Raw genomic sequence first — 27,762 nt, forward strand, 5'->3', positions numbered from 1 at the left:
CTCTGTACTCTTTAATGTGCAGTTTTCTTAATGCAAAACAAAGTTTTTGAAAGAAAGCAAAAGATGAAAAAAAAAAGTAACAACCAAGGCAACCATGACCCATTCCAGTCCTCCCACAAAATATACAGACCACTGAATTGAGTGGAAAAATATATGGTTACATGTTTATTGGAGACCTAACAAGGGAATCTAAACTGGGTACCCAAGCCTTCCTAACTATATACATTATACCATAAATGTGACAATATGGGGAGGAAGTGACAAAGTCCTAGATTCATCAGCCCATTCCATTCTAAGCTTCAGTCCTGACCGGGGGACATAAAATCCTTAATCAGGAAGTGAGTCTCTGGACTTATCTACTCACCTCATGCAAATAAAATCTTGGTTCTACTGGGAGACAGCTTTGCTGGGCTTAACAGTAGCTTCCGCATTCAAGTGATGTTGCCAACCCTCTGGGCCATGGTATAACTGCACCCAGGATCACTGGCCTATCTCCATACCAGAACCTTAAGACTAGGTGTTGTTTTTTTGACATTGAGTTGTGAACACCTGGTCTCACTACAAGCGATGACTCCTCCCACAGGGCAGAGCCCTATGGGGACTTGTAGTGATAGGCTGGTTCTCAGCAGTAATATACACAGCGAAATGATAGCCTTCATTATACAGCAATGTAGTTGGTGGCCTGGGGAATGGGCTGTAAGCCCAGCCAGAGGAGAAGAGTCTCTGATAGTGTAGTCCAGTCTGTATTCTGCAGCGCAGGTAAAGAGTCTCACCAGGTCTTGAGAGGATGATGGGTCCGGTAGTGGTCCGCAGAGCGGGGTAGGCCGAGAACCTGGGTATAGATGATATGCCAGAGAGGGTAGATCCAGTAGAGGTCTGTGATGCGGGGTAGGCCGAGAATCTACTAGAACAAAGGGGAAAGCCGACAGTCGCTCAGCAGCGCATGGTTCGGAGAGATGTATCTTTAAAGGATACTAATGATGCATTAGAATTAGGGCATCCCGACAGTGAGGTTCCAATAATTAGAAAAGTAGTCCAAGTGCCTGTAACTAAAAACTCACCTGAGCTAAAAAATTCTAACTTATCCCTATCAATTAAAAAGCAGAATAAAAATACAATCAAAAAACAAACTTTGAAATGTTTGTATGCTAATGCCAGAAGTCTAAGAAGTAAGATGGGAGAATTAGAATGTATAGCAGTAAATGATGACATAGACTTAATTGGCATCTCAGAGACATGGTGGAAAGAGGATAACCAATGGGACAGTGCTATACCGGGGTACAAATTATATCGCAATGACAGAGAGGAGCAGTCGGGAGGAGGTGTGGCGCTTTATGTCCGGGATGGCATAGAGTCCAACAGGATAAACATCCTGCATGAGACTAAATACAAAATTGAATCTTTATGGGTAGAAATCCCTTGTGTATCAGGGAAGACTACAGTGATAGGGGTATACTACCGTCCACCTGGTCAAGATGGTGAGATGGACAGTGAAATGCTAAGAGAAATTAGGGAAGCTAACCAAATTGGTAGTGCAGTAATAATGGGAGACTTCAATTACCCCAATATAGACTGGGTAAATGTATCATCGGGTCACGCTAGAGAGATAACGTTCCTGGATGGAATAAATGATAGCTTTATGGAGCAATTGGTTCAGGAACCGACGAGAGAGGGAGCAATTTTAGATCTAATTCTCAGTGGAGCACAGGACTTGGTGAGAGAGGTAACGGTGGTGGGGCCACTTGGCAATAGTGATCATAATATGATCAAATTTGATTTAATGACTGGAAAAGGAACAGTGTGCAAATCCAAGGCTCTCGTGCTAAACTTTCAAAAGGGAAACTTTGATAAAATGAGAAAAATTGTTAGAAAAAAACTGAAAGGAGCAGCTACAAAAGTAAAAAATGTCCAAGAGGCGTGGTCATTGTTAAAAAATACCATTCTAGAAGCACAGTCCAGATGTATTCCACACATTAAGAAAGGTGGAAAGAAGGCAAAACGATTACCGGCATGGTTAAAAGGGGAGGTGAAAGAAGCTATTTTAGCCAAAAGATCTTCATTCAAAAATTGGAAGAAGGATCCAACAGAAGAAAATAGGATAAAGCATAAACATTGGCAAGTTAAATGTAAGACATTGATAAGACAGGCTAAGAGAGAATTTGAAAAGAAGTTGGCTGTAGAGGCAAAAACTCACAGTAAAAACTTTTTTAAATATATCCGAAGCAGAAAGCCTGTGAGGGAGTCAGTTGGACCGTTAGATGATCGAGGGGTTAAAGGGGCACTTAGAGAAGATAAGGCCATCGCGGAAAGATTAAATGATTTCTTTGCTTCGGTGTTTACTGAAGAGGATGTTGGGGAGGTACCCGTAATGGAGAAGGTTTTCATGGGTAATGATTCAGATGGACTGAATCAAATCACGGTGAAACTAGAAGATGTGGTAGGCCTGATTGACAAACTGAAGAGTAGTAAATCACCTGGACCGGATGGTATACACCCCAGAGTTCTGAAGGAACTAAAAAATGAAATTTCAGACCTATTAGTAAAAATTTGTAACTTATCATTAAAATCATCCATTGTACCTGAAGACTGGAGGATAGCAAATGTAACCCCAATATTTAAAAAGGGCTCCAGGGGCGATCCGGGAAACTACAGACCGGTTAGCCTGACTTCAGTGCCAGGAAAAATAGTGGAAAGTGTTCTAAACATCAAAATCACAGAACATATAGAAAGACATGGTTTAATGGAACAAAGTCAGCATGGCTTTACCCAGGGCAAGTCTTGCCTCACAAATCTGCTTCACTTTTTTGAAGGAGTTAATAAACATGTGGATAAAGGTGAACCGGTAGATATAGTATACTTGGATTTTCAGAAGGCGTTTGACAAAGTTCCTCATGAGAGGCTTCTAGGAAAAGTAAAAAGTCATGGGATAGGTGGCGATGTCCTTTCGTGGATTGCAAACTGGCTAAAAGACAGGAAACAGAGAGTAGGATTAAATGGGCAATTTTCTCAGTGGAAGGGAGTGGACAGTGGAGTGCCTCAGGGATCTGTATTGGGACCCTTACTGTTCAATATATTTATAAATGATCTGGAAAGAAATACGACGAGTGAGATAATCAAATTTGCAGATGACACAAAATTGTGCAGAGTAGTTAAATCACAAGCAGATTGTGATAAATTGCAGGAAGACCTTGTGAGACTGGAAAATTGGGCATCCAAATGGCAGATGAAATTTAATGTGGATAAGTGCAAGGTGATGCATATAGGGAAAAATAACCCATCCTATAATTACACGATGTTGGGTTCCATATTAGGTGCTACAACCCAAGAAAGAGATCTAGGTGTCATAGTGGATAACACATTGAAATCGTCGGTTCAGTGTGCTGCGGCAGTCAAAAAAGCAAACAGAATGTTGGGAATTATTAGAAAAGGAATGATGAATAAAACGGAAAATGTCATAATGCCTCTGTATCGCTCCATGGTGAGACCGCACCTTGAATACTGTGTACAATTCTGGTCGCCGCATCTCAAAAAAGATATAATTGCGATGGAGAAGGTACAGAGAAGGGCTACCAAAATGATAAGGGGAATGGAACAACTCCCCTATGAGGAAAGACTAAAGAGGTTAGGACTTTTCAGCTTGGAGAAGAGACGACTGAGGGGGGATATGATAGAGGTGTTTAAAATCATGAGAGGTCTAGAACGGGTAGATGTGAATCGGTTATTTACTCTTTCGGATAGTAGAAGGACTAGGGGACACTCCATGAAGTTAGCATGGGGCACATTTAAAACTAATCGGAGAAAGTTCTTTTTTACTCAACGCACAATTAAACTCTGGAATTTGTTGCCAGAGAATGTGGTTCGTGCAGTTAGTATAGCTGTGTTTAAAAAAGGATTGGATAAGTTCTTGGAGGAGAAGTCCATTACCTGCTATTAAGTTCACTTAGAGAATAGCCACTGCCATTAGCAGTGGTTACATGGAATAGACTTAGTTTTTGGGTACTTGCCAGGTTCTTATGGCCTGGATTGGCCACTGTTGGAAACAGGATGCTGGGCTTGATGGACCCTTGGTCTGACCCAGTATGGCATTTTCTTATGTTCTTATGTTCTTATGAGAACAGTCATGTGTGAAAGGAAGTCCTTGAACGCATAGAGAGCATAACTTATAGCTCGAAGCTCTAGGAAGTTGATCTGAAATGTTGCTTCGAGCTGTGTCCAAGTACCTTGAATTTGAAGATTGCTAACATGAGCTCCCTAACCTAAGGTGGATGCATCTGTGGTTAAAGTTACTTGCGGAACTGGTTGTTGGAAGGGTAGACCTGTTAGCAAGTTGTTTATGTTCTTCCACCAGAGAAGAGATAAACTTAACTGGTGGGTTATATGAATTGGAGATGATGGTTGAATGGCTTGGAACCATTGAGATTTTAGAGTCCATTGTGTTATTCTCATGGCCAGCCTGGCCATAGGAGTGACGTGGACCATGGAAGCCATGTGGCCCAGCAGTGTTAAGAATCACCTCCCCTCCTAAGGATTCCCCCATCAACCCCGGCACAAAACCACCATACCACCTCTCTACATACCAAACAAATTCTACCTCTGAAACGTTTAACTTCCCAAAGTCCCTTTACCCACATACAGCTCTGTTCTACTAAAACTGTAGTTAACCCAACATGTTAAGCTTTTATACTCAGTCGTGTCCTATTGAATCAAGCCATGTTGCACTGAACCTGCTTTCTGCTAAAGAGTCAAGTTCTATGTACATAAATGTTTATAAAAGTAATGTTCCTCAAAAACTAATAATTATGTTAAATTACTCTCCCCTTGCTATGTAATCCCAGTTAACTCACCCTGTTACAATGTAATCAACTTAACACGTTCCATGTAAACTGATGTGATAACATGTTGAATGTCGGCATATAAAAACAAATAAATAGATTGATGGGCTGAGGCTATTCTCTTTGTGTGCAAGGATTACAGCTAGTCTGGAGAGTGTGTCTGTGCGGTCGTTGGGCAGGTAAAAGGCCTTTGCATCTGTGGTGTCCAGATCTGCTACAATGAAAGTCGGGAGGTGAGATGGAGTCAGGTGGGATTTTTGGTAGCTGGTGAGAAATCCCAACGAGTGTAGCAGATGGATAGTGAGCTTGAGAGTGTTGAGAGCTCCTTGCTTGGATTGGCTCTTTATGAGCCAATTGTCCAGGTAAGGAAAGAAGTGTATGCTTTTCTTGTGTAGATGGGCCACAGCCCCTGCTAGGCACTGGTAAACACACAGGGTATCGAGGCAAGTCCGAAAGGCAGGATCCGGTACTGAAAATGTTGATGTCCCACTAGGAGTCGTAGGTATTTGCGGTGAGGTGGGAAGATTGGAATGTGAGCATAAGCATCCTGAAGATCCAGAGACAGAGCCAATCTCCTGTTTGTAAAAGGGGAAGCATGGTGCCCAAGGACACCATCCTGAATTTTTCTTTTCATAGAAATTTGTTGAGATTGCGGAGGTCTAAAATGGGGCGGAGGCCTCCTGATTCTTTGGAATGAGAAAATAGCGGGAGTAGAACCCTCTGCCCTGCTGAGGTCGGGGGACAGGTTCCATGGCCCGGCGGCCAGAAGGGTGGATAGTTCTGACTCTAGAAGAGTTGTGTGATCTTTGTGTATCCACAGTGGGTTGGGTGGTGAATCATGGGGTACTGTGAGAAAGTTTAGACTGTATCCTTGGGATATGATATAAATAACCCATTGGTCTGTGGTGATGTTGAGCCAATTGGTTATAAAGTGATGAACTTGACCTCCTTCTGGAAAATCTGATTTTGGATTTGTGGTGGGGCTGCTGTTCTCTGGAAAGGTTTCAAAATCCAGAAGCTTGGCCTGTTTGTGGAGAAGGCTGAGGTCTGGATGCTTTAAGCTGTCGAGAATGTCCTCTCTGAGATGGTCTAGTTGTAAGCCCTGGAGATGCATATGGGTAATACCTGTATGGGCAATAAAAAGGCTTCTTAAGGTCTCTTCTGGTTGATCTTCTGGCAGAAGAGGGGACCTCGGTAGTGGCAGTTGATAATTGGTTCAGGGTCTCATTGTGGTCCTTCAATTGAGCTACTGCGTCTTGAATTTTATCACTGAATAGATTTTCACCGGTGCAAGGTAAATCAGCCAGTCTATCTTGGACCTCAGGTCTGATGCTTTTAACCAGGCCCATCTCCTGGCACTGATTCCTGTTGCTGACATACGAGAAACTGTCTCGAAGGAATCATAGGCTGCACAAACTTTGTGTTTACCAGCTTCCAGGCCCTTATGTAAAATGGCATTGAGACTGGCTTGCTGCTGTTGAGGAAAAGAGTCAGCTACTTCCTGAACCTGTTTCCAAAGGTTTCTCTGGTATTGAGTCATGTAGAGTTGGTATGCAGCAATTCTTGACACCAGCATAGAGCCCTGAAACATTTTACGGCCTAAAATGTCCATAAATCTTTGATCTTTGCCAGGAGGTGTTGATGAATGTGGACAAAGTCACCTTGATTTCTTTTGTGTTGACTCCACAACCACTGACTGACTGTGGCAGTTGTGGCTTCTGGAATCCAGGTATGTGCTGAACAAGATAAGTTGCATCTGCTCTTCGATTTACTGGAGGAACAGTGCAGGGATGTTCCCAAAGTCGATGCTATAAATCTATTAGTACTTCATGTACTAGGATAGCTATGACTCCTTTGGAGCATTAACAAATTGGAGTACTTCCAATGTTTTGTGTCTTGTATCTTCTTCTGTAATGAGATCAAAGGGAATCATCTCTGACATTTCTCTAACGAAATTGGCAAAGGAGAGATCTTCTGGGGGAGATTTTCTCCTTTCCTCTGGAGGAGATGGTTCTGACAAAATATCCTCAGAGGATGAGTCAGTGTCTACGTCTTCCCAAGTATCAGAGAAAGTCTCTGATTGAGATTTTGAATGAGGGAAGACAGCTGGCATTGTAGAACATTCTGGCACCGAGGGATCCTTCAATAGCCTCTATGGATGTTGCGGTGGCATCGATGGAAGTAGTGGTACTGAGGGCATCGATGGAAACTGTGGGCATCTCGGTCCCGAGAGCCCTGATGGGACCAGGCATCGGTGAAAGTGGACTGGAATCGCAGTGCCCTAGTCGTCTGAAGTCCCGGGAATGGGAATTGGGTCTTTCGGAGGATGCACAAGTTGCTTTGGTATCTGTGGACCAGGTTGTGTTGGCAGGGCACCGATCAATGTATCCAGCCTGGTAAGCAACGGTGCGAACATCGATGGCTCCGGTGGTGGTGCCAGTATGGGGTATGGCTGTAGTTCATGGAGGGCATCGAGCACTGCCTGGCGGATAAAACCGTCCAGTTCCTCCCTGAAAGCTGGTGTTGATTTAGAAGCTACAGGGGGTGGCAGGCTAGGCGGAACTGGCTCCTCCACAGGTCCCTGTGGGAGCTCAGTACCCGTCACAGATATCAGTGGGGATCACCTTGGATGTTCCGATGTAGAGGGTGTAAGCAGCTCCTCTGCTCGTGTCCTCTTTGCAAGCAGCCGATGCGGGCGTGGAGTCCCGTCGATGCTGGTGTCGATGTTTTCCTCGGCCCAGTCTTTCCCCAGCGCCGAGGTAGATGTGGTCGATGACTTGGATGGAGTCGGTGTACCTTGATGTTCCTGGCAGGGTTTTATGATCAATTTTTTTGATGCCCCTGCCAGTGACGATTGGGTGGACGTCAATGGAACCAGTTGTATTTTAAATAGGGTTTTCATCTTATCCAGGCGAGCCCGTCTACCCTTGAGTTATCTGGGCACACATTTGGACAAGTCGAGGAGACGTGTGCTGAACCGAGGCACAGCACACAAACATCATGTGGGTCGGTAATCAACATGGTTTGGGGGCACTCGGGACATTTTCTGAAGCCTGTTGCCATAATGGCAATGGTTGAGGCCCAAAAACCGTCGATGGCCTCCAGACACTGAGGGAAAACGGTGGGAGCGGTACCGACCGGCAACAGTAATTTTACTCACCGAACGAAGGAAAATATGTCCTGATGGGGAGACCCCTGTGAGGGAATATTTTTCTGAAGGAAATTTTGAAATTTCCTTCAGAATTCCTGGTGAATCCATGCTGCCAGAGGCAGCATGGATTCACCAAGGGAAGATCCTGTCAGACAAATCTGATTGACTTTTTTGACTGGGTAACCAAGGAATTGGATCAAGGAAGAGCGCTAGATGTCATCTACTTGGATTTCAGCAAAGCTTTTGATACGGTTCCGCACAGGAGACTGGTGAATAAAACGAGAAGCTTAGGAGTGAGTGCCAAAGTGGTGACCTGGATTGCAAACTGGTTGACGGACAGAAGACAATGCGTGATGGTAAATGGAACTTTCTCTGAAGAGAGAGCGGTTTTAAGTGGTGTACCGCAAGGATCGGTGTTGGGACCGGTCCTGTTCAATATCTTTGTGAGCGACATTGCGGACGGGATAGAAGGTAAGGTTTGTCTTTTTGCAGACGACACTAAGATCTGCAACAGAGTGGACACGCCGGAAGGAGCGGAGAGAATGAGACGGGATTTAAGGAAGCTGGAAGAGTGGTCGAAGATATGGCAGCTGAGATTCAATGCCAAGAAGTGCAAAGTCATGCATTTGGGGAGTGGAAATCCGAATGAACTGTATTCGATGGGGGGGGGGGGGGGGGGGGGAAGGCTGATGTGCACAGAGCAGGAGAGAGACCTTGGGGTGATAGTGTCTAATGATATGAAGTCTGCGAAACAATGCGACAAGGCGATAGCAAAAGCCAGAAGAATGCTGGGATGCCTAGAGAGAGGAATATCAAGTAAGAAAAGGGAAGTGATTATCCCCTTGTACAGGTCCTTGGTGAGGCCTCACCTGGAGTACTGTGTTAAATTCTGGAGACCGTATCTACAAAGAGACAAGGACAAGTTGGAAACGGTACAGAGAAGGGCGACCAGGAAGGTGGAGGGTCTTCATCGGTTGACATACGAGGAGAGATTGAAGAATCTAAATATGTACACCCTGGAGGAAAGGAGGAGCATGGGTGATATGATTCAAACTTTCAGAAACTTGAAAAACTTTAACGATCCAAAGACAACGACAAACCTTTTCCAACAGAAAAAAATCAGCAGAACCAGAGGTCACGAGCTGAGGCTCCAAGGAGGAAGACTAAGAACCAATGTCAGGAAGTATTTCTTCACGGAGAGAGTGGTGGATGCCTGGAATGCCCTTCCGGAGGAAGTGGTGAAGTCCAAAACTGTGAAGCACTTCAAAGGGGCGTGGGATAAACATTGTGGATCCATCAGGTCCAGAGGACACGTATAAAAGAGCAGGTAGCAAATCACTGCACGGAGCGGCAGTAGCCACAGAGGCATTCATGGAGCGGGATGCCAGTGGTAGGTGTCCACCTTCACGGAGCGGAAGGATGAAGGGCAGCCATCTCCCAATTAAAAACAAAAAACAAAAAAAGAAAAAAAACAGGGATGGGTTCATGGGCTATAGGTATTACCAATTAGTAGGCTTTTCAATATTTGATGATAGTTAATGTGACTTTCAAGGCATACTTCACTTTCAATGCACTTTCTGCTTCATGGCAGAGAGCTATGCTGCCACTTACCCAACTAATCAAACTTAATATTTCACTTGGAAGCAGCTCCATCACTGCTCTCTACATTAATAGTGGGGGTGAAAAGGGAATTAGAACATAAGGTTACTAAGAGCCAAGAGAAACAGATAAGTATGAGAAAAAATAAGTGTGAAGCTTGCTGGGCAGACTGGCTGGACCGATTGGTCGTCTTCTGCCGTCATTTCTATGTTTCTATATGTTTCCGCAAGGAAAGTTGTGTGAGAAGTCACACAGAGCTCCTAACCATGAGGCAAACTGCAGCGTGGAAAAAGAGACTGAAGGGAGACCCCTGTGGCTTGAGGGATCATGGCATATTGGGCATGCTCAGTGTGCCAGTCAAAAGTTCTAGAAACTTTGACAGAGAAGTTTTCCGTGATAGGGCTCAGTCCAGTGACATCACCCATATGTGAGGACTACCATCCTGCTTGTCCTGGGAGAATATGATATGCCATGTTGGGTTAGACCAAAGGTCCATTGAGCCAAGCCTCCCATCTCTGACAGTAGTCAGTTTGGGTCACAACTACTGGGCCAATCCCAAAGAGTAGCTCCATTCCTCCTCCTCATTCCTGGGGATAAGGTTTGCCTTTCTTCCTGGTGCAAATATCCCATACTCACAGGATCCACCACTGTATATATGTAAGGCAACACAGGAATATGCAGCTGGGTCTCATGCCTAACCTCATTGGGAGGTGGGATGCAGGTTCACAAAAGTTGGTGTAGGTGGGCAAAAGAACAACTTGTACTGAAATAGGCCATGGTACAAGCCAGTGGCATCAAAAACAGATTGTGAGGGGACCAACATGACTCCAAGCCAGTGACTTGCTGGAAGCCTGCCCTATGAGCGGCTGAGGGCCTGCTGCCACAAGAGAGAAGGGACCATATCAGGGCAAGCCACTGGCAAGGTTCAATGGGCAAGCACCAGAAAACCTGTGCCATTAAGATCAGGAAGCCAACAGAAATGCTCTTCCTTGTGGTCAGCAGCAGCACCAGTGTCCCACCCTCATCTTGGACCCAATTTCAGCACTCCCCCCCACCTTCTTTTTTTTTTAATTGCCAGAGTCCCAAAAGGCAAGGGCACCCTATCCTGGCATTGAGGGCAGGCTGAATATAGCAATTCATGCTGGAGGTATAGAGTAGGGGGGGGGGCCAAGAATTTCAGAGGACTCACCTGGAGGCCAGGGCCAGTTGCAGTGGCATGAATCTAACCCAATCCCATGTCTCTTCCTGGGTCTCAAAAATTAAATGCCAACTTTATCCCAAGAATTGAATTTAGATAACAAGACGTAACAAATGTTAAATAGTGACCATCATAATAGGCATCATCGTGTAGTTAGATACTTTCATACTATGCCTTATATATAATCATTGGTCAGAAGTAAAAAAAACCTTTTTTTTTAGAATTTTATATTTTGCCTCAAGTGAAAGTCCATCACTAATTAAAATAGAATTCTTCTTATTGGAAAATCAACTGTTGTACTTATCTTATTTTAACCCTTGTGGAAAGTCAATTCATGCCCGAATGTCCAAATTTTTCTCAATGATATTTTACCGACACCCGACACGGAGCCATGTTTCGGACAAAAGTGTCCTTTATCAAGGGCTGATACACTGCGTCAAAACAAGCTATATTATTAACCATCTTCTTCAAAATATTTTCTGCAAAAATAAAATGTTTCTTACCAGAGCAACTGTGAGCACTGGACGCACCTGTAGCAATATAATTTGTGATGCGGATCATGTTGGAGGCAGGAGAAAGAGGCCAGAGCATTTGACAGTTCTCTTTTATCCATCCCACCGCCTATCCTGTCTCCAATGCTCTCACAGCCATTTGGACTGCTTCTCAGATGGAAGGTGATGGGGCCAGCTGGGGCACCTAATGGTACTATGGATATGAGGTTTGGCAGCCCCTGTTCTCCCCTCCTCCAACTGAAAATCAGGATTGCACAGCCTGCGTTCTTCTTGTATGGCCAAAGACCCTGCTGTGAGCTTAGCTGACTGCGCTCACATGGGATACATGATCAATATAGCAAGTCTTGCCTAGCCTCTGCCCTCTAACAAGCATTTTGGGCCAATCACTATATTAGTGCCCTGGTTACTTGGTGGTGTGGTACTGCTCATTAATTTTGAACTGATTTGTTAGCTTAACAAACATGCTACAACACAGGTGACCCAGATTCAGGTTGCTTGTTAATCATTGTTAACAGTATTTAAGCATATGTTAGACCAGGACTTCCTAAACCTGTCCTGGGGATCCCACAGCCAGTCAGGTTTTTGGGATATCTACAATGAATATGCATGAGATAAATTTGCATATTATAGAGTCTCCATGATATGCAAATTTATCTCATGCATGTTTGTTGTGGATATCCTGAAAACGTGACTAGCTGTGGAGTTCCCAGGAGAGGTTTTGGAAACTCTGCGTTAGACCTTGGAGTGGGCAACTTAATTGGCAATATAGAGGTAATGTAGAGGTGGTGACTCCTGCATGGCATTGAAGGGTTCAATTGAAGGACATCTTGTCATTCTTTAACAAGCAGGGAAGCTATATGGCCTGGGAAATCAATTGGGTGATGAAGAAAAAATAATTTAAAATCTATATATTAGGGGAAAACAGTTTCAGTTTAGTCATTTGCTTGATAGTAGGATAAGACTGGAAAGTGTAGCTTAGCAAAGTGATATGCAGTTATACTTGCACATGGTAAACCAGTGAGATTTTTTGTCTTTTCATCACAGGACTTGTAGCTTTTGTTTTATTTCTCTTTATTTTTAAGCACAGTCATTGCTTGTTAACTAGGGCTAAGAATTAAAAAAACAAAAAACCAGAAAAGCCAGTTGGGGTGGGGCTAATTGGATTTGGTCAGTCACAGTCCCTGGTGCTGGGGAACTGAAACTCTTTAAAGCTGAGATTTTCAGGAACCAGAACCTCGCTGAATCTAAGTGCAATTTTACTTTGTTCTTTACCTATGCTTAATGTAATAGAGCTTAATATTTGTCTGTAGTAAGGGGCAGATTTGATATTGAAACCTGAAAGTGAGCTATTTTGTCCCAGGGGTCAATCTGATCCTTTGTGGACTGTGCTTAGCCAGGAGACAGGAAGCACTAAAGCTTCTTGTGTCCAGCTAAGTAAAAGTTTAACTTAGTAAGCCAATCAGGGGGAGGGTCTTATCAAACTCAATTGCAGATACAGAGTCCTGAGAACAACCTTGACCAAGGGTTAACTGTTTAACTCCCTCCCACCCTGCCCCTCTGCCCACACACCCCTAGGTTTGTTTTTCTGATACAGTCTACCTAAATACATAATTTGAAATAAGATAAATTAGTAAATTGGTATTTCCTTAGGTGTTATCCATCAAATAAATTTACCAAAATGAGGACTATCCAATGTAACTATTGTGGAGCCTTTATTCAGAGGGAAATCATCTGGAAAGTTAGGGCTTGCCCCATTGGTTCAGAACTCTCTTCCTTGAAAAAGGAGCTGGCTGAGGTTAAAGCTGAATTAGCTGCAATAAAGAAAATTTCACCCACTTTACATTATTCAGGAATTAATTCCCCATTACCACAGAAAACCCAAAAGTCAAGGAAAAAAGGATTTACAGTGGGCTCAGGTAGGATAAGACCTGTGACCCACAGACACCCGTTATTGACAGCTGTGCAGCCCACAGACACCCGTTATTGACAGCTGTGCAGCCCTTCCCCCCCCCCCCCCCCCCCCACTCACACAAGGCATTAAGGAACTCAAAAAACAACAGGATTACAGTGGGCTCTGGTAGAATTAGACCTGTGATGCGGAGACACACGCTGTATCAAGTGACACAAGTACAAAACGCCTTCTCTGTATTAAATACCAAAGAAGTTTTTGAGAAAGAGATTGAAGTGTTATCTGAAAAGAAAGAAGAAACCCAATGCATTCAGAAATTCCATAATACAATTAGTAACCAAAAGAAAAAGATAATTATGCTGGGTGACTCTGTCATCAGAGGCATTCATCTGGGAATTCTCAGCAAAGGAAACACTACAGTTAAAAGCCTCCCAGGATCATCGGCCAGCAGAAATGCAATTCAAATAGTCAGTGACAGTAGGACATTAGATTGTCACCCCCCCCCCCCCCCCCCAAAATACAAATGCAATAAAGGGCAAAGTGGATAACAAAGGTCAGCCAAATAAGTCACATGGAGAGTCGAAGAAAAGTATTAACCTGTACCAGAATAGCTGGAAAGTTATGTGCATAAATGCTCGTAGTTTGGGCAATAAAATCCCAGACCTACAAGCCCTAATGGTGGAGGTGTCACGGAGACTTGGTTCACGGATTCACATGATTGGGATACTACCATTCGGGGATATAACTTATTAAGGAAGTACAGAGAAGACAGAAAAGGGGGAGGAGTGGCTCTTTATGACAAAAACAATATCCAAGCATCCGAGCTGCAGGGAAGATGGGGCAAAGAAGAAGCTTTATGGGCTGTCCTAAAAAAAAGATGGGGCATCCATTTTTATTGGCGTGGTTTACAGGCCTCCAAATCAAATGGAACTACTAGACAGAGATCTGATTGAAGACATCCAAAAGATGAGTAAGAAGGGAGAAGTGATGATAGGAGATTTTAATCTACCAGATGTAAACTGGAGAATACCTTCTGCGGAATCTAACAGTAGTAGAGAGATAGTGGATGCCCTGCAAGGAGCTCTGTTCAAACAAATGGTAATGGAGCCTACGAGGGAGGGAGCTATATTTGATTTAGTCCTCATTAATGGAGATAATGTGTCTAATATCCGGGTGGTTGCCCACCTCAGCACCAGTGATCATCAAACGGTATGGTTTCATATCACTGACACGATACGGAGAAGACCAGGGTTTTGTGTTTCAAAAACATGGACTTTGTTGAAATGGGGGAAGTACCTGGAGGAAGAACTAGAAGGATGGGAGAAAACAAGAGATGTGGGCCAAGCTAAAAGGAGCAATTATTGAAGAGACTAATATATATGTTAGAAAAGTAAAGAAAAGAATGAAACCTATCTGGTTCACAAAAGAGATGACTGATAAAAGAACAGCGTTTAAGAAATATAAAAGATCCCAAAGGGAGGCTCACAAGGAAGAATATCTGGTAAAACTGAGGGAGACGCAGAAAGTAATCAAGACAGCGAAAAGTGAAGCAGAAGAAAGGATTGGCAAAGAGGTAAAGCGAGGTGACAAAACATTTTTCAGATATATCAGCAAAAGGAGAAAAGTCCAAAGGTGGTATAGTGAAATTGAAAGGTGAAAAGGACCAATGGGTGGAGACAGATGAAGAAATAGCAGAAATATTAAATGAATACTTCAGTTTGGTGTTCACTAAAGAAGACCCCGGAGAAGGACCATCGCTAGTTAACAAGAAATTGGAGGGGAGTGGAATGGATGAAACTCTGTTTACGGAAGAGAAGGTATGGGAAGAGCTAGGAAAACTGAAAGTGGACAAAGCATTGGGCCTGATGAGGTTCATCCCAGGATACTGAGGGAGCTCAGAGATGTGCTGGCGGCTCCGCTGTGTGACCTGTTCAATATATCCCTGGAAATAGGAATGGTGCCGAGTGATTGGAGAAGAGCAGTGGTGGTCCCTCTTCACAAGAGTGGGAGCAGAGAGGAGGCTGGAAACTACAGACCGGTTAGCCTCACCTTGGTGGTGGGAAAAGTATTGGAGTCGCTGCTAAAGGAAAGAATAGTGAACTATGTACAAGCAGCAGAATTGCTAGATTAGAGGCAGCATGGTTTCACCAAGGGAATGTCCTGTCAGACGAATCTGATAGTCTTTTTTGATTGGATGACTAGGGAATTAGATTGAGGAAGAGTGCTCGATGTGATCTACTTGGATTTCAGCAAAGCTTTTGATATGGTCCCACACAGGAGGCTTGTGAATAAAACAAGAAGCTTGGGAGTGAGTGCCAAGGTGGTGGCCTGGATAGCAAACTGGTTGAAGGACAGAAGACAATGTGTGATGGTAAATGGAACTTACTCTGAAGAGAAGAGTGGTGATGAGCGGAGCGCCGCAAGGGTCGCTGTGGGGACCGGTCCTGTTCAATATCTTCGTGAGCGACATCGAGGGTGGGATAGAAGGTAAGGTTTGTCTATTTGTGGATGATACTAAGATCTGCAACAGAGTAGACATGCTGGAAGGAGTGGAGAGAATGAGACAGGATTTAAGGAAGCTGGAAGGCTGATCGAAGATATGACAGCTGAGATTCAATGCAAAGAAGTGCAGAGTCATGCATATGGGGTGTGGAAATACGAAAGAAATGTATTCGATGGGGGGGTGAAGGGCTGATGTTCACGGAGCAGGAGAGAGAGCTTGGGGTGATAGTGTCTAACGATCTGAAGTCGGCAAAACAATGTGACAAGGCGATAGCTAAAGCCAGAAGAATGCTGGGCTGCATAGAGAGAGGAATATCGAGTAAGAAAAGGGAAGTGATTATCCCCTTGTACAGGTCCTTGGTGAAGCCTCACCTGGAGTATCGGATGGCATAGGATGAATCGATACAGCACCGAAGAGCCTATCTAGACACTCGAAAAAGCAGTGCAAACATCGAGGGCACCAAGTCTTGTCAGTATGGGGGCCGGCGCCAATGACGAATGGAAGCCTCCGAAGAGACAGGTCGGAGGCGATCCAGAGAAGGGAGGCCAAAAAGGTGGATGGTCTTCATCGAATGACTTATGAGGAGAGATTGAAGAACTTAAATATGTATACCCTGGAGGAAAGGAGGAGCAGGGGTGATATGATACAGACTTTCAGATACTTGAAAGTTTTAATGATCCAAAGTCAACGACAAACCTTTTCCGTTGGAAAAAAATCAGCAGAACCAGGGGTCACGATTTAAAACTCCAGGGAGGAAGACTCGGAACCAATGTCAGGAAGTATTTCTTCACAGAGAGGGTGGTGGATGCCTGGAACGCCCTTCCGGAGGAAGTGGTGAAGACGAAAACTGTGAAGGATTTCAAAGGAGCGTGGGATAAACACTGTGGATCCATAAAGTCGTGAGGATGTGAATGAAGAGAAGAGGCATGGGGGGTGGCTTGTGGGAATGACGGTTACTACCTGGTGATTAATACCCTTATTCAATAAACATACACACGGTTAATGCGACTCCAACATTGCTCTATGTTTCAACGGCAAGAGGAAATGTGGGAAAAAGGAATTGCATTCGCAAATAAGCGTGGGAGTAGCTTGCTTGTTGCGGCAGTTACTACCCTGAACCGATTAAGCCTGATACTTCACTTTGACATATACAGCACAGCACAGTCCACTGCTTCAACGGCATGGGGAAATGAAGAAAAGAGGATTTATATTCAGACAACAACAAAGGACTAAATTGCACAGGCTGGGTAAACAAATAAGCGTGGGAGTAGCTTGCTTATTGTGGCAGTTACTACCCCTAACAAATAGGCTTGATACTTCACTTTGATGCAGCTCCAGCACTGCTCTGTACATCAAAGGCGGGGGTGGAAGGAAATTAGAACCAAAAAGTTACCAATAAGGGCCCTGACCTCAGCAGTCAGAGTAACAGATAAGTATGAGAAAAATAAGTGTGAAAGCTTGCTGGGCAGACTGGATGGGCCGTTTGGTCGTCTTCTGCCGTGATTTCTACGTATGTTTCTATGAGAAGAGGTAGAAAGTGATTTCGTGTTCAGATAGTCGTGATTTGGTGTTCACATAGAGAGTCGAAGAAAAGCACTAACCTGTACCAGAATAGCTGGAAAGTTATGTGCACAAATGCTCGTAGTTTGGGCAATAAAATCCCAGACCTACAAGCCCTATGGTGGAGGTGTCACGGAGACTTGGTTCATGGATTCACATGATTGGGATACTACCATACCGGGATATAACTTATTAAGGAAGGACAGAGAAGACAGAAAAGGGGGAGGAGTGGCTCTTTATGTCAAAAACAATATAGAATATATTTTTGTCTCCAGTGCATCATTCTCTCTGCTATTTCATCCTGAATAGTAAAGCTCAACCCATCATAGCAAATATTTAAAATAGTTTATTATGTCTCCCATATAAGGATGCATTAGGCCAAGGGTATTTGGATATCTGTTTGAAAACACCTGTCATTAATTTTATGCCTCTTAAAAATAGTGCAACTCCTCTGAAAGATTTTCTAGAAAGTACAGTAAAGATGGTATATAAGCCTGGAATGCCCTTCCGGAGGAAGTGGTGAAGACCAGAACTGTGAAGGACTTCAAAGGGGCGTCGGATAAACACTGTGGATCCATAAAGTCTAGAGGACGTGAATGAAGAGTGGGTGGCTCGCGGGAATGACGGCTACTACCTGGAGATAATACCCTTATTCAATAAACATACACATGGTTAATGCGACTCCAACATTGCTCTAAGCTTCAACGGCAAGAGGAAATGTGGAAAAAAGGATTTGCATTCAGAAAAAAGCGGGTAGTAGCTTGCTTGTTACGGCAGTTACTACCCCAAACCAAATAAACCTGATACTTCACTTTCAATGCATGTCCAGCATAGCTGTCTGCTTCAACGGCAGGGGGAATGAAGAAAAGTGGATCTATATACAGAAAACAACCAACAAGGACTGAATTACATAGTTTGGGTAAACAAGCATGGGTGTAGCTTGCGTATTGCGGCGGTTACTACCCTTAACTAATTAAGCTAGATATTTCACTTAGATGCAGTTCCAACACTGCTCTCTACATTAATGGTGGGGGTGGAAGGGAAATAGAACCAAAAGGTTACTAAGAGCCAAGAGTAACAGATAAGTATGAGGAAAAAAAAAAGTGTGAAACTTGCTGGGCAGACTGGATGGGCCGTTTGGTCGTCTTCTGCCATCATTTCTATGTTTCTATGTTAATTATTCAGCCCATATCTTTGTTTTACACCAGTGTTTTCCACCCTTTTCAAGCCAAGGTGCTGGATGTTTGAACCACATTTACTTCACCCTTCTACTGTACAGGGAATTGGTCTACTCTGATGGGTTCATGTGTCTCCCCACTCCCTCTCCCCCTTTATATTTTAAAATTTGGAAGAGACTGACGAGTTTTTCAGGGCAAGCACACCAGCCTCCATGGAGCCAGCAGTGGAGGCAGATGATTTATTTATTTGGCCAGAAGAAGAGCTGGTGAAGCACTGAAAGACTCGTCAGTCTCTTCCAAATTTTAAAACAAAGGGGGAGACTGAGTGGGGAGACACATGAATCCATCAGAGAAGACCAGTTCCCTGCATATACAAGTGCAGTAGAAGGGTGAAGTAAATGTGGTGCAAACATCCAGCTCGGTTATCGTGGCTGCCACAGCTCCTCTATTGCTGCTGTTCATAACTTTCTGAGTTATGTCCAGTGCTCAGTGCATACTCTCCCTTTCTCATTCAGCCTGGGGATAGGACAGAGATGGGAAGGATTCAAAAGTGGCGGCTCTGGAACCAGAAATACTAGAAGGTGCTGTGTGTAGTATGTGTGCTGCACAAAGGTGGGCCCAACCATTCATACCCTGCATGCTGGCCCATTAATTACCATATGCCAGAGCTCATGCTATCGCTAGAAAGAAGAGGCCTTCATGATTACGTATCAAAAAGGAACTCCTACATGTTTTAAGAGCCACGGCTGGTGTCCGTTGCTGTGACGTGCTGAGAGCAGAGCCCAGGAACTGCTCTGGATCTGAGCAGCAGGCAGTGGTGACTTTTTTTTTTTTTCCCATGGCACACCTGATTAGGTCTAAAGGCACAGCAGTGTGCCAAGGCACACTGGTTGGGAAACACTCTTTTTATACTACAATAAACTGATTCCGTCAAGTTACCTTAAATTTCATAATGTCAAACATTGAGTTCCATACTGATAATTCTGTTGGAAAATAATGGCATGATTGGCCAGTGTCTCGTGCCTGATATCATACTGCATCAGAATCCTGTTGATTGAAATGTATCTTTTTCATTAATGCTTTTTGTGATCTTTTTAAGGTTGGTACTCGAAGATATATGGCTCCAGAGGTATTAGAAGGTGCTATAAACTTCCAAAGGGATGCATTTTTGAGAATAGATATGTATGCCATGGGATTGGTTCTGTGGGAACTGGCATCACGATGCACTGCCTCTGATGGTAAGCAACATATTTTTTCTGAGATCTAGGATGAAACATTGTAATTCTCAATTTAGTAAGAAAACATTCAGACACATTCTTAGGTAAAGCATTACATCATTTTGTAGATAAAGAACTAGATACAGAAATACAAGAAAAAGCTTTGATGCACAGATGAAATATTTTTTGTCAAATCTTTTTATGAAAACAGATATAGTATAACACAATTACATTTATATACAAAATTATACGCTATTTTGTTTTTCATATATTTCCTATTTTCTCCTCTATCTGGCAACCCCTATGAGCACATTTGAATGCCAATTTATCATTTACATTTCTTGTAAATCTGTTTTTCTCTAACTATTGGTTTGAAATGCTACTAAAATCAGCTTATTACCTAAAACTTGCAAGCATGCAAAAAAAAAGTCAGTATAATAAATTATTTTAAATATCCTTCTGAATTTGACTCTAAACACTTTTAATGATTGAACCTTAATGGACATAAGCCAGGTGCACATTTTTTCTTATGCACACCAAGTTTCAATCAAATTAACATAATTCTCAAACATTTCTCTCCGGGAATCCCATGACTCAACCAGATTCGTGCTTGGACCACCTTCCATTCTACTCACCACCTAGCCCTCATTTGTTAATGACTAATATCTCTTGAACACGAAGTCTCATAACAAACATACTTAACATAGACAGCCTTTTTTATCCAAGCAAAGTTGTGTTTCACATTTTGTCCCAGGACAAGCAGGATGGTAGTCCTCACATATGGGTGACATCATCAGATGGAGTCCTGTCACAGAACACTTTTGTAAAAGTTTCTAGAACTTTGATTGGCCCACTGAGCATACCCAGCATGGCACTAACCCTGTAGCCACCAGAGGTCCCCCTTCAGTCTCTTTTTTTCTGCGCAGCAGTTGCCTCGTGGTTTAGGAGCTCTGTAAGAACTTTTCTCACAACTTTTCCAGGGAACTTTTGAAGTTTAATCTTCAGAATAAGTGCCCTCACCGGAGTCCCCAATCGCGATCCGTCCCTCAGGCGCACGGTAAGTGTTTTCCCCTTGTTTGCGGTCGATTCCCGGCGGCATTTCTTCCAGTGCCCGATGGCCATCGACCGCATGCGCACCAATTTTTGTAATGGCGATGGTATTTAGAAAATGCCCCAAATGTCCAAGGACCATGTCTATAACAGACTGCACGAAATTTGTGTTTTGTGCTTAGGGTCCTTGCACGAGGTCCATCATTGCCCGAGCTGTGCACAGATGACCCCTAAAGGATGCCGTGCTCAATTGGAGAAAATGGCGTAGCTCTTTGGTTCAAAGCGCGCTGCTCCATTGTCTCCAACTCGGGTGCTGCCGACCAAAAAGGGTCCATCGACTTCAGAGACGCATAGCCAACAGCATCGCGGAGCGGGTGACCGTCCATCACCGACGCCCTCGAGGACATTGGCTTCTTCATCCTTGGCGCTGGAGAAAGACTGGGTCAAGCATCAGGGGAAGCACTGACATTCGTCTCCGACCGGTGCCAGCACTGATCCCGCAGCGGCACCGGTGGCCATCGAGCTGCCTGTGAAGAAGACCCGGGGAGAGGAGTCCCCCATCCTCCTCTTGACCTGGGTCCCCAAGGCGTTCCCCACCAATATTGGTGCTGGGTACTGAGCCTCCACAGATCCATGTGAAGGCGACAGTAACGCCTAGCCTGCCTTCAACCCCAGGCACAGTGCAGTCTATGCCAGCCTCAAAGGGGGAATTAGATGAAATGGTCCAAGAGGCAGTGCTAAAACCCTTCGAGGCTTCCATTCATCACCGGCGCCGGCCCCCATACTGACACAAGACTTGGTGCCCTCGATGTTTCCACCGCTTTTCGAGTGCCTAGATACGCTCTTCGGTGCTGTATCGATTCATCCTATGCCATCTGATACATCGGCACAGAGTCATCCATCAAGGCCTCCGCAGGTCCCAATTCCTATACCGGGTTCCTCGGAGGAAGATGAGACGGTTCCCGGCCAAATCCCTCCATGGGAGCCACGATGCTGGAACCCACACCAGGACCATCGGGGATATCAAGGCCTTCCCGCCCTCTTGGATTCGATGTACTTCCTCCTTCAGCAGATCCACAAGGAGAAGGGAAACCCCTTATAATCCTTGGGAAGACGAATCTTCCGATGACTCTTCACATACTTCCAAGGAATTGCTCTCAGACCCCTCACCCCCGGAAGACCTCTCCTTTGCCAGTTTTGTCAAGGAGATGTCAGAAACTATTCCTATTCCATTAGTTATGGAGGCAAACTCTTGCCACCAAATGTTGGAGGTTCTGCAATTTGTGGATCCTCCAAAGGAAATAATGGTGATACCAGTACATGAAGTACTTCTGGATCTTCTACACAGACTCTGGGACCTCCCAGGTACTATACCACCAGTCAACAGGAAGACTGATGCGATGTACCTGGTGCAACAAGCCCCAGGCTTTCAGAAAAGTCAACTGCCCCACTACTCTGTAGTGGTGGAGTCAGCCCAGAAAAAAGCTAAACGGTTGCGTCCACATTCCTCTGCTCCCCCTGATAAGGACCAGAAAGCATTGGATGCATTGGGGTTCAGAGGAGTCTTTCAGGGGTCAATGTTGATAGGACAAATAGCGGCATATCAACTGTATATGACCCAATACAACAGAATTCTGAGGAAAAAGGTGCAAGAAATTGCTGAAACTTTACCACAGCAACAAGAGTCCCTAACTTCCATCCTTCAGAAAGGACTAGAAGCAGGCAAGCACGAGGTCAGAGCTGCTTATGACTAGTTTGAAACAGCATCCAGAGTCTCAGCAGCAGGCATCAGTGCTAGACGCTGGGCCTGGCTGAAAGCTTCAGACCTATGCATAGAATTATAAGATAAACTTGCGGATCTTCCCTGTACAGGAGACAACCTGTTCGGGGACAAGATTCAAGACGCAGTGGCCCAATGAAGACTATCATGAGACCCTGCGTCAATAGTCCTCTGTTTCCCCAGATGTTCCTTCCAAAGCCTGTAGAACATGAGGGGACGTCAGGAAACAATTTTACGGACTTTCGGGTATGACGTCATCAAGGTCGGAAACCTGATCTGCTAGCTCCAGCCACCCCCCCCCCCCCCCTCCTTCAATTGGGCGACATCACTGGCCCGACCGACCCCCTGAAGTCCTGGACATGGAGCCCATGACATCCTTGCATGGAGGGCCGTAAAATCCCCAGCTTTTTGTGCTGAGGCCAGCAGCAGTAAGCAGCTTGCGGCGATTTCAGCAGAGGCTGTCCTTCAGATTTCTGCCAGCATTTCTGCAGCGCTTGATGAGAGGCTCTTGAAAATACAGGCATCCATGGAGGACATTAAATCTGCTGTGGAGGGTCAAGCCCGGAGGATTGAGATGGCAGAACAGCGTATTTCTGATCAGGAAGCCAGACTGAGGTTCACAGAAAGGCAAGTGCAAACCTTAAACACCCAGCAAGCCAATTTTCTAGCCAGGCTGGAAGACCAGGAGAACAGAAACAGGTGAAATAATATTAAAATCGTAGGCCTCCCAGAGTCCTTACCTGACCGTGATCTATATTCCTTTGTGGAGACCTGGCTCCCTGATAAACTAGGCCTAGTGCTGGCTCCTGACTGCTTACGCTGTGAACGAGTCCATAGGGTGGGTCCCCCGAGGGAGGCAAATAGCAGACCTAGACCAGTAATGGCTCGAATTTTGAATTGGTCCCACAAAGTGCAACTGTTAAAAGCTTACCAGCAACACCCTGAAGTGGAATATCAGGGACACAAGATCTTGCTCTTTAATGATTTCTCCGCAGCTGTAGCAGCACAGTGAAAAGCAATGTCTCCTGCCTGTTCGGAGTTGCACAAAAGAGGGATCTCTTTTGCCTTACTATTTCCTGTGAAGCTGAGGGTGCAGCATGATGATAAAATCCTTCTGGTTAAAAAAAAAAGAGGAAGAAGCAACCTATTTTCTGGCATCATTGGACCCTGCTGCTGTTTCATAAGCCCTGACCATCCTAATATGGGACTTGTCTGCTCTCATTAAGGGGGGGTGCAAACAGTAGTGTTATGCTGTATATTGTGCTATGTGTGGACACCTGAATGGGTGATCAAGTGCTGAAGGTTGCACTACATACTCTTTTAGGCAGTGTTGAAGTTAACCTGTTTTTGTGCTTTCTCAAGTTATAGCCTATTGATAGTTCATACTCAATATGTTTTACTTTTTGGTCAGATCCTGCTGTTTGGTTCTGTTTAAAGCGGGGGTTGGGGGGGGGGGGCGAGAGGAAGGGCCTATGAGTCCCATGTTCATGGGACTGGTGGGCACCTTGTGCCTCTTGGAGCGTAGAATGTGGTTCTGGGGAGCATGTTAGGATGGATATACGAAGTGTGTGTGTGTATGTCTGAAGGTTGCCTGGCAGCTGGGGGGAGGGGTCGGGGGAGGGCAAGGGAGTAACCAAGGGAGACCAACTGAAGAAGTGGGGATGGCCGCAGGAGCCAATAAAAAAAAAAGTAATGTCTTTCTGTGCAGGCCGAGGCTCAGGCTGGGAAGCATCAGACCTACTGTATATGCCAGGATTACTTGTATCATTTGATGGGAGGCTGGGACCCAACTCAAACAGCTGAAATGGCCACATTAAAGGTATCTTCGCTAAACGTGGATGGTATACACTCGCCCATTAAAAAGGAAGAAATTGTTCTCCCTGTTTCACCGGCTGCGGTCTCATGTGGTAATTTTACAGGAGACCCATTTAACAGATGAGCATGCTAAATTAAAAAGGGAATGGGTGGGTAGCTGTTATTACTCTTCCTATTCCTCCTTAGAGGGGTGTAGCAATTTTGTTCCATAAACAACTGGCATTTTAGCTGGATACGGTAAAGAAGGATACAGAGGAACGTTATCTTGTTGTTACTGGCTTGCTCCAGCAGCAGAGAGTAGCTTTTTGCAATATTTATGCCCCGAATTCCTATTCACACAAATTTTTCACCCACATTATAGCCATTCTGGCAAAATTGTCTGACCCATGTCCTGGTAGTGGGTGGAGACTTTAATATGGTTATGGATAAACAATTGGATCGTAAGCCACCTCGTTTACAAGGAAATAGAGATCACCTATGGGAGTACATTTTGTCAGTGCAGAGCTGGGTTTGCTAGATATATGGAGGACCCTGCATCCCAGTGAACGTGACTTCACATTTTTCTCTCACCCCCACTTATCTTACTCAAGAATTGATTATTTTTTACTTTCTGAATCCTTGTTTTGTAGGACAAAAGAGGCAACCATAGGTACTATATCACTATCGGATCATGCACCTATATCAGTCAACCTGGAGATAGGGAGACCTCAGAGGCCAGCTTTCTCCTGGCATATGCCCCCAGACCTTATTTTAGACAAATCCTTTCAGACCTATTTGCAGATGAGTTGGGAAGACTATGCCCGACTCAATGCCACTCCCGATGTGACCCCAGATATTTTCTGGGCCGCAGGGAAGGTGGTGATGCCTGGTCAAATCATTGCTTATGTAGCTAAACCAAATAGAAAATGCAATGAGGAAATTTTGCGCTTAACAGCTGACCTGAAAGCAGCCCAGTTAAGACATATATCTGATATGTCTGATCTAAATAAACAAGAGGTAGAAAATATACAAGTGGCCCCCAATACCCTATTATTTCAGCGGGCCTCTAAATCTCTGCGGTACTATATCAGCTTTATAAACATGGCAACAGGCCTAGTAAATTATTGGCCAATCTGGTTCAAGCTAGGGGTCCAAAATCAATTATTGCTGGAGTCTGAGGTAAAGACTGTGGCTATAAAACTCCCATAGAAGATATTACCTGTAGTTTTTTGGACTATTACCAATCTCTATACAGTGCAAAACCCAAGAACGCTGAAGCCTCTGAGGTTTGTTTTTTTTGAGACTTCCCCTGGCCAAAGATAACTTGGGGAGAGACTGAAGCTGCTAAATACTCCCATTAGAGATAGCGAAATCTGTGCTGTTATACAAAAGTTGAAGATTGGCAAAGCAGCTGCACAAGATGGTTTAAGCAATGACTTTTATAAGAGATTAGTTTCCCCTGCTACAGACTTTAACCTGTTATTACAATAATCTTCTTACTCACAAACATATACCAGAGGCAGACAATTGATCTACGATTGTCCTAATCCTGAAACCGGGAAAGGATCCCTATGATGTGGGTTCTTATTGGCTGATCTCGCTTAGTTGTTGTTAAAATTTTAGCGTCTGTCTTGGCCACCCGTCTCAATGCTATTCTTCCCAAGCTAATACACTCTGACCAGACGTGCTTTGTTAAAGGATGGCAAGGGGTACAGAACGTAAGGTGACTGATAGCGGCCCTTAGCTACCATCCCCAGGCTGAGGCGCTGATCCTAAGTCTAGATGCAGAAAAAGCGTTTGATTCCCTGTCTTGGGATTATTTGTTTTGGGCGCTCCAGTGCTATGAGTTTTGAAGGAGAAATTATGCATTGGTTACAAGTGCTTTATGCCAACCCTAGTGCTCGACTGCTAATCAATGGTGCTTTGTCCTCGCCCTTTTCCTTGCACTGTGGGGGTGCGTCAGGCATGCCCTCTCTCTCCCCTATTATTTGTCTTCGCGATCAAGCCTTTAGCTGCCATACTTCGAAGTGACAACATGTTCTGGGGCCTGAGCATTGGTATTCATGTGTTGAAAGTGGCGATGTTTGCTGATATTCTTTTGTTTGTGGGTTGCCCTGGGTGAGCATCCCCATCATTTGATTTTCTCACAATTTCAACAGATAGAGAAATTGATCCATAAGCCCGCTAAGTCAGAGGCATTACCCTTAAACCCGCAACTGCAGGCAACTTGGCCCAGAGCTTTCCCCTTTCTATGGGCTTCTAGGAAACTAAAATATTTGGGGGTATGGATTCCTAGAGATCTCACTGCCCTTTATGATATGAATATACGGGAAACAATCAAGAATATCGGAGCCCAGCTTCCGGCCTGGCACCCTCTACCCCTGACATTCTTTGGGCGATGTGCCCTATTAAAAATGGTGTTTGTTCCTAAGCTTTTATATAAGCTGCCTTTGCTTCCTATTTGGCTATATACTTCCAATTTACGGCAGCTACAATCCGTTTTCCAAAGCTTTATATGGGCTGGTAAGAGAGAACGTATTAAGTACCAGGTCCTGATGTGCTCTAAGGAAGGGAGAGAACTTGGCCTCCCAGACTTCCAGAGATATAATGTTGCCTACCAGATGCATTTTGTGGGAGAATGGCTTTTAGATTCTTACTCTTATTGTCAGCTTACTAATATGTCTGCTCCATGGTCTCCTTTATTTTATTTATTTATATTCTGCTTTTCACACCTTTTTCAGTGCTTCAAAGTGGATTACATTCAGGTACTATAGGTATTTCCCTATCCCCAGATGGCTTACAATCTTTATATCTTCTGTAAGCCAGTCCGCAGACAATTCGGACCGTGAACATACCAAAAGTGTTCCTTCGACCTTGCTGGCGGGCTTAGTGGTGGCTGCGGTGACAAATCAGCAAAGTGGGCTCCTACTCCTTATTGCTGCCACTAGTGGGAAATAAAGACTTTTCACCTGGACTCAATAGTAATGCCATATTCCAAGCTTGAGCCCGTAATGGTCTGCCATTTATTTTCCATCTCTATGAAGAAGACAGCCTAGTGGTCAAAGAGTTGGCCTCCATGGCTTGCACAAACCACATACCGTCAAAACACTTTTTTGCGTATCTCCAGATGCGACATTATCTCCACTCCTTTCACTGGACACGAGAGCGATTCCAGTAAGAGTACTCCTTTGCTTAAAAACATATTTGACACCGCATACTCTCGCAACTCTATTAAGGGATCGAGCACTTTAAGCAGGCAATATGCTACAACCGAGTTCTTAGACACGATCGCTGCTTACTGGTCGGTGGTATGGATGGAGCCAGTCACTAAGCCCTATATACAATTCTGTTTTAAGACTTTGCACTGTCACATCCCAGATTTGGGACTGCGCGAATTGCAGTTCAGAATCCTTCATCATACTATCTGCGATGATGTGCGTCGATTCAAAATGGGCAGTCTGCCCTCACCGCTATATATT

At 44.4% G+C, this 27,762-nt stretch overlaps 1 protein-coding gene across 3 annotated transcripts in view; it reads left to right on the top strand.

Annotated features, from left to right (window-relative positions):
- ACVR2A (activin A receptor type 2A) overlaps nt 1–27,762 on the top strand; it is a 404,271-nt gene that overhangs the window by 350,052 nt on the left and 26,457 nt on the right. For all 3 annotated transcript variants that reach the window (XM_029605421.1, XM_029605422.1, XM_029605423.1), the window contains one exon: nt 19,542–19,680. In XM_029605421.1, the coding sequence (XP_029461281.1) occupies nt 19,542–19,680 (139 nt within the window). The remainder of the gene's footprint in view (nt 1–19,541; nt 19,681–27,762) is intronic.

The sequence above is a fragment of the Rhinatrema bivittatum genome, chromosome 6, assembly GCF_901001135.1.
Source record: "Rhinatrema bivittatum chromosome 6, aRhiBiv1.1, whole genome shotgun sequence".
NCBI lineage: Eukaryota > Metazoa > Chordata > Amphibia > Gymnophiona > Rhinatrematidae > Rhinatrema > Rhinatrema bivittatum.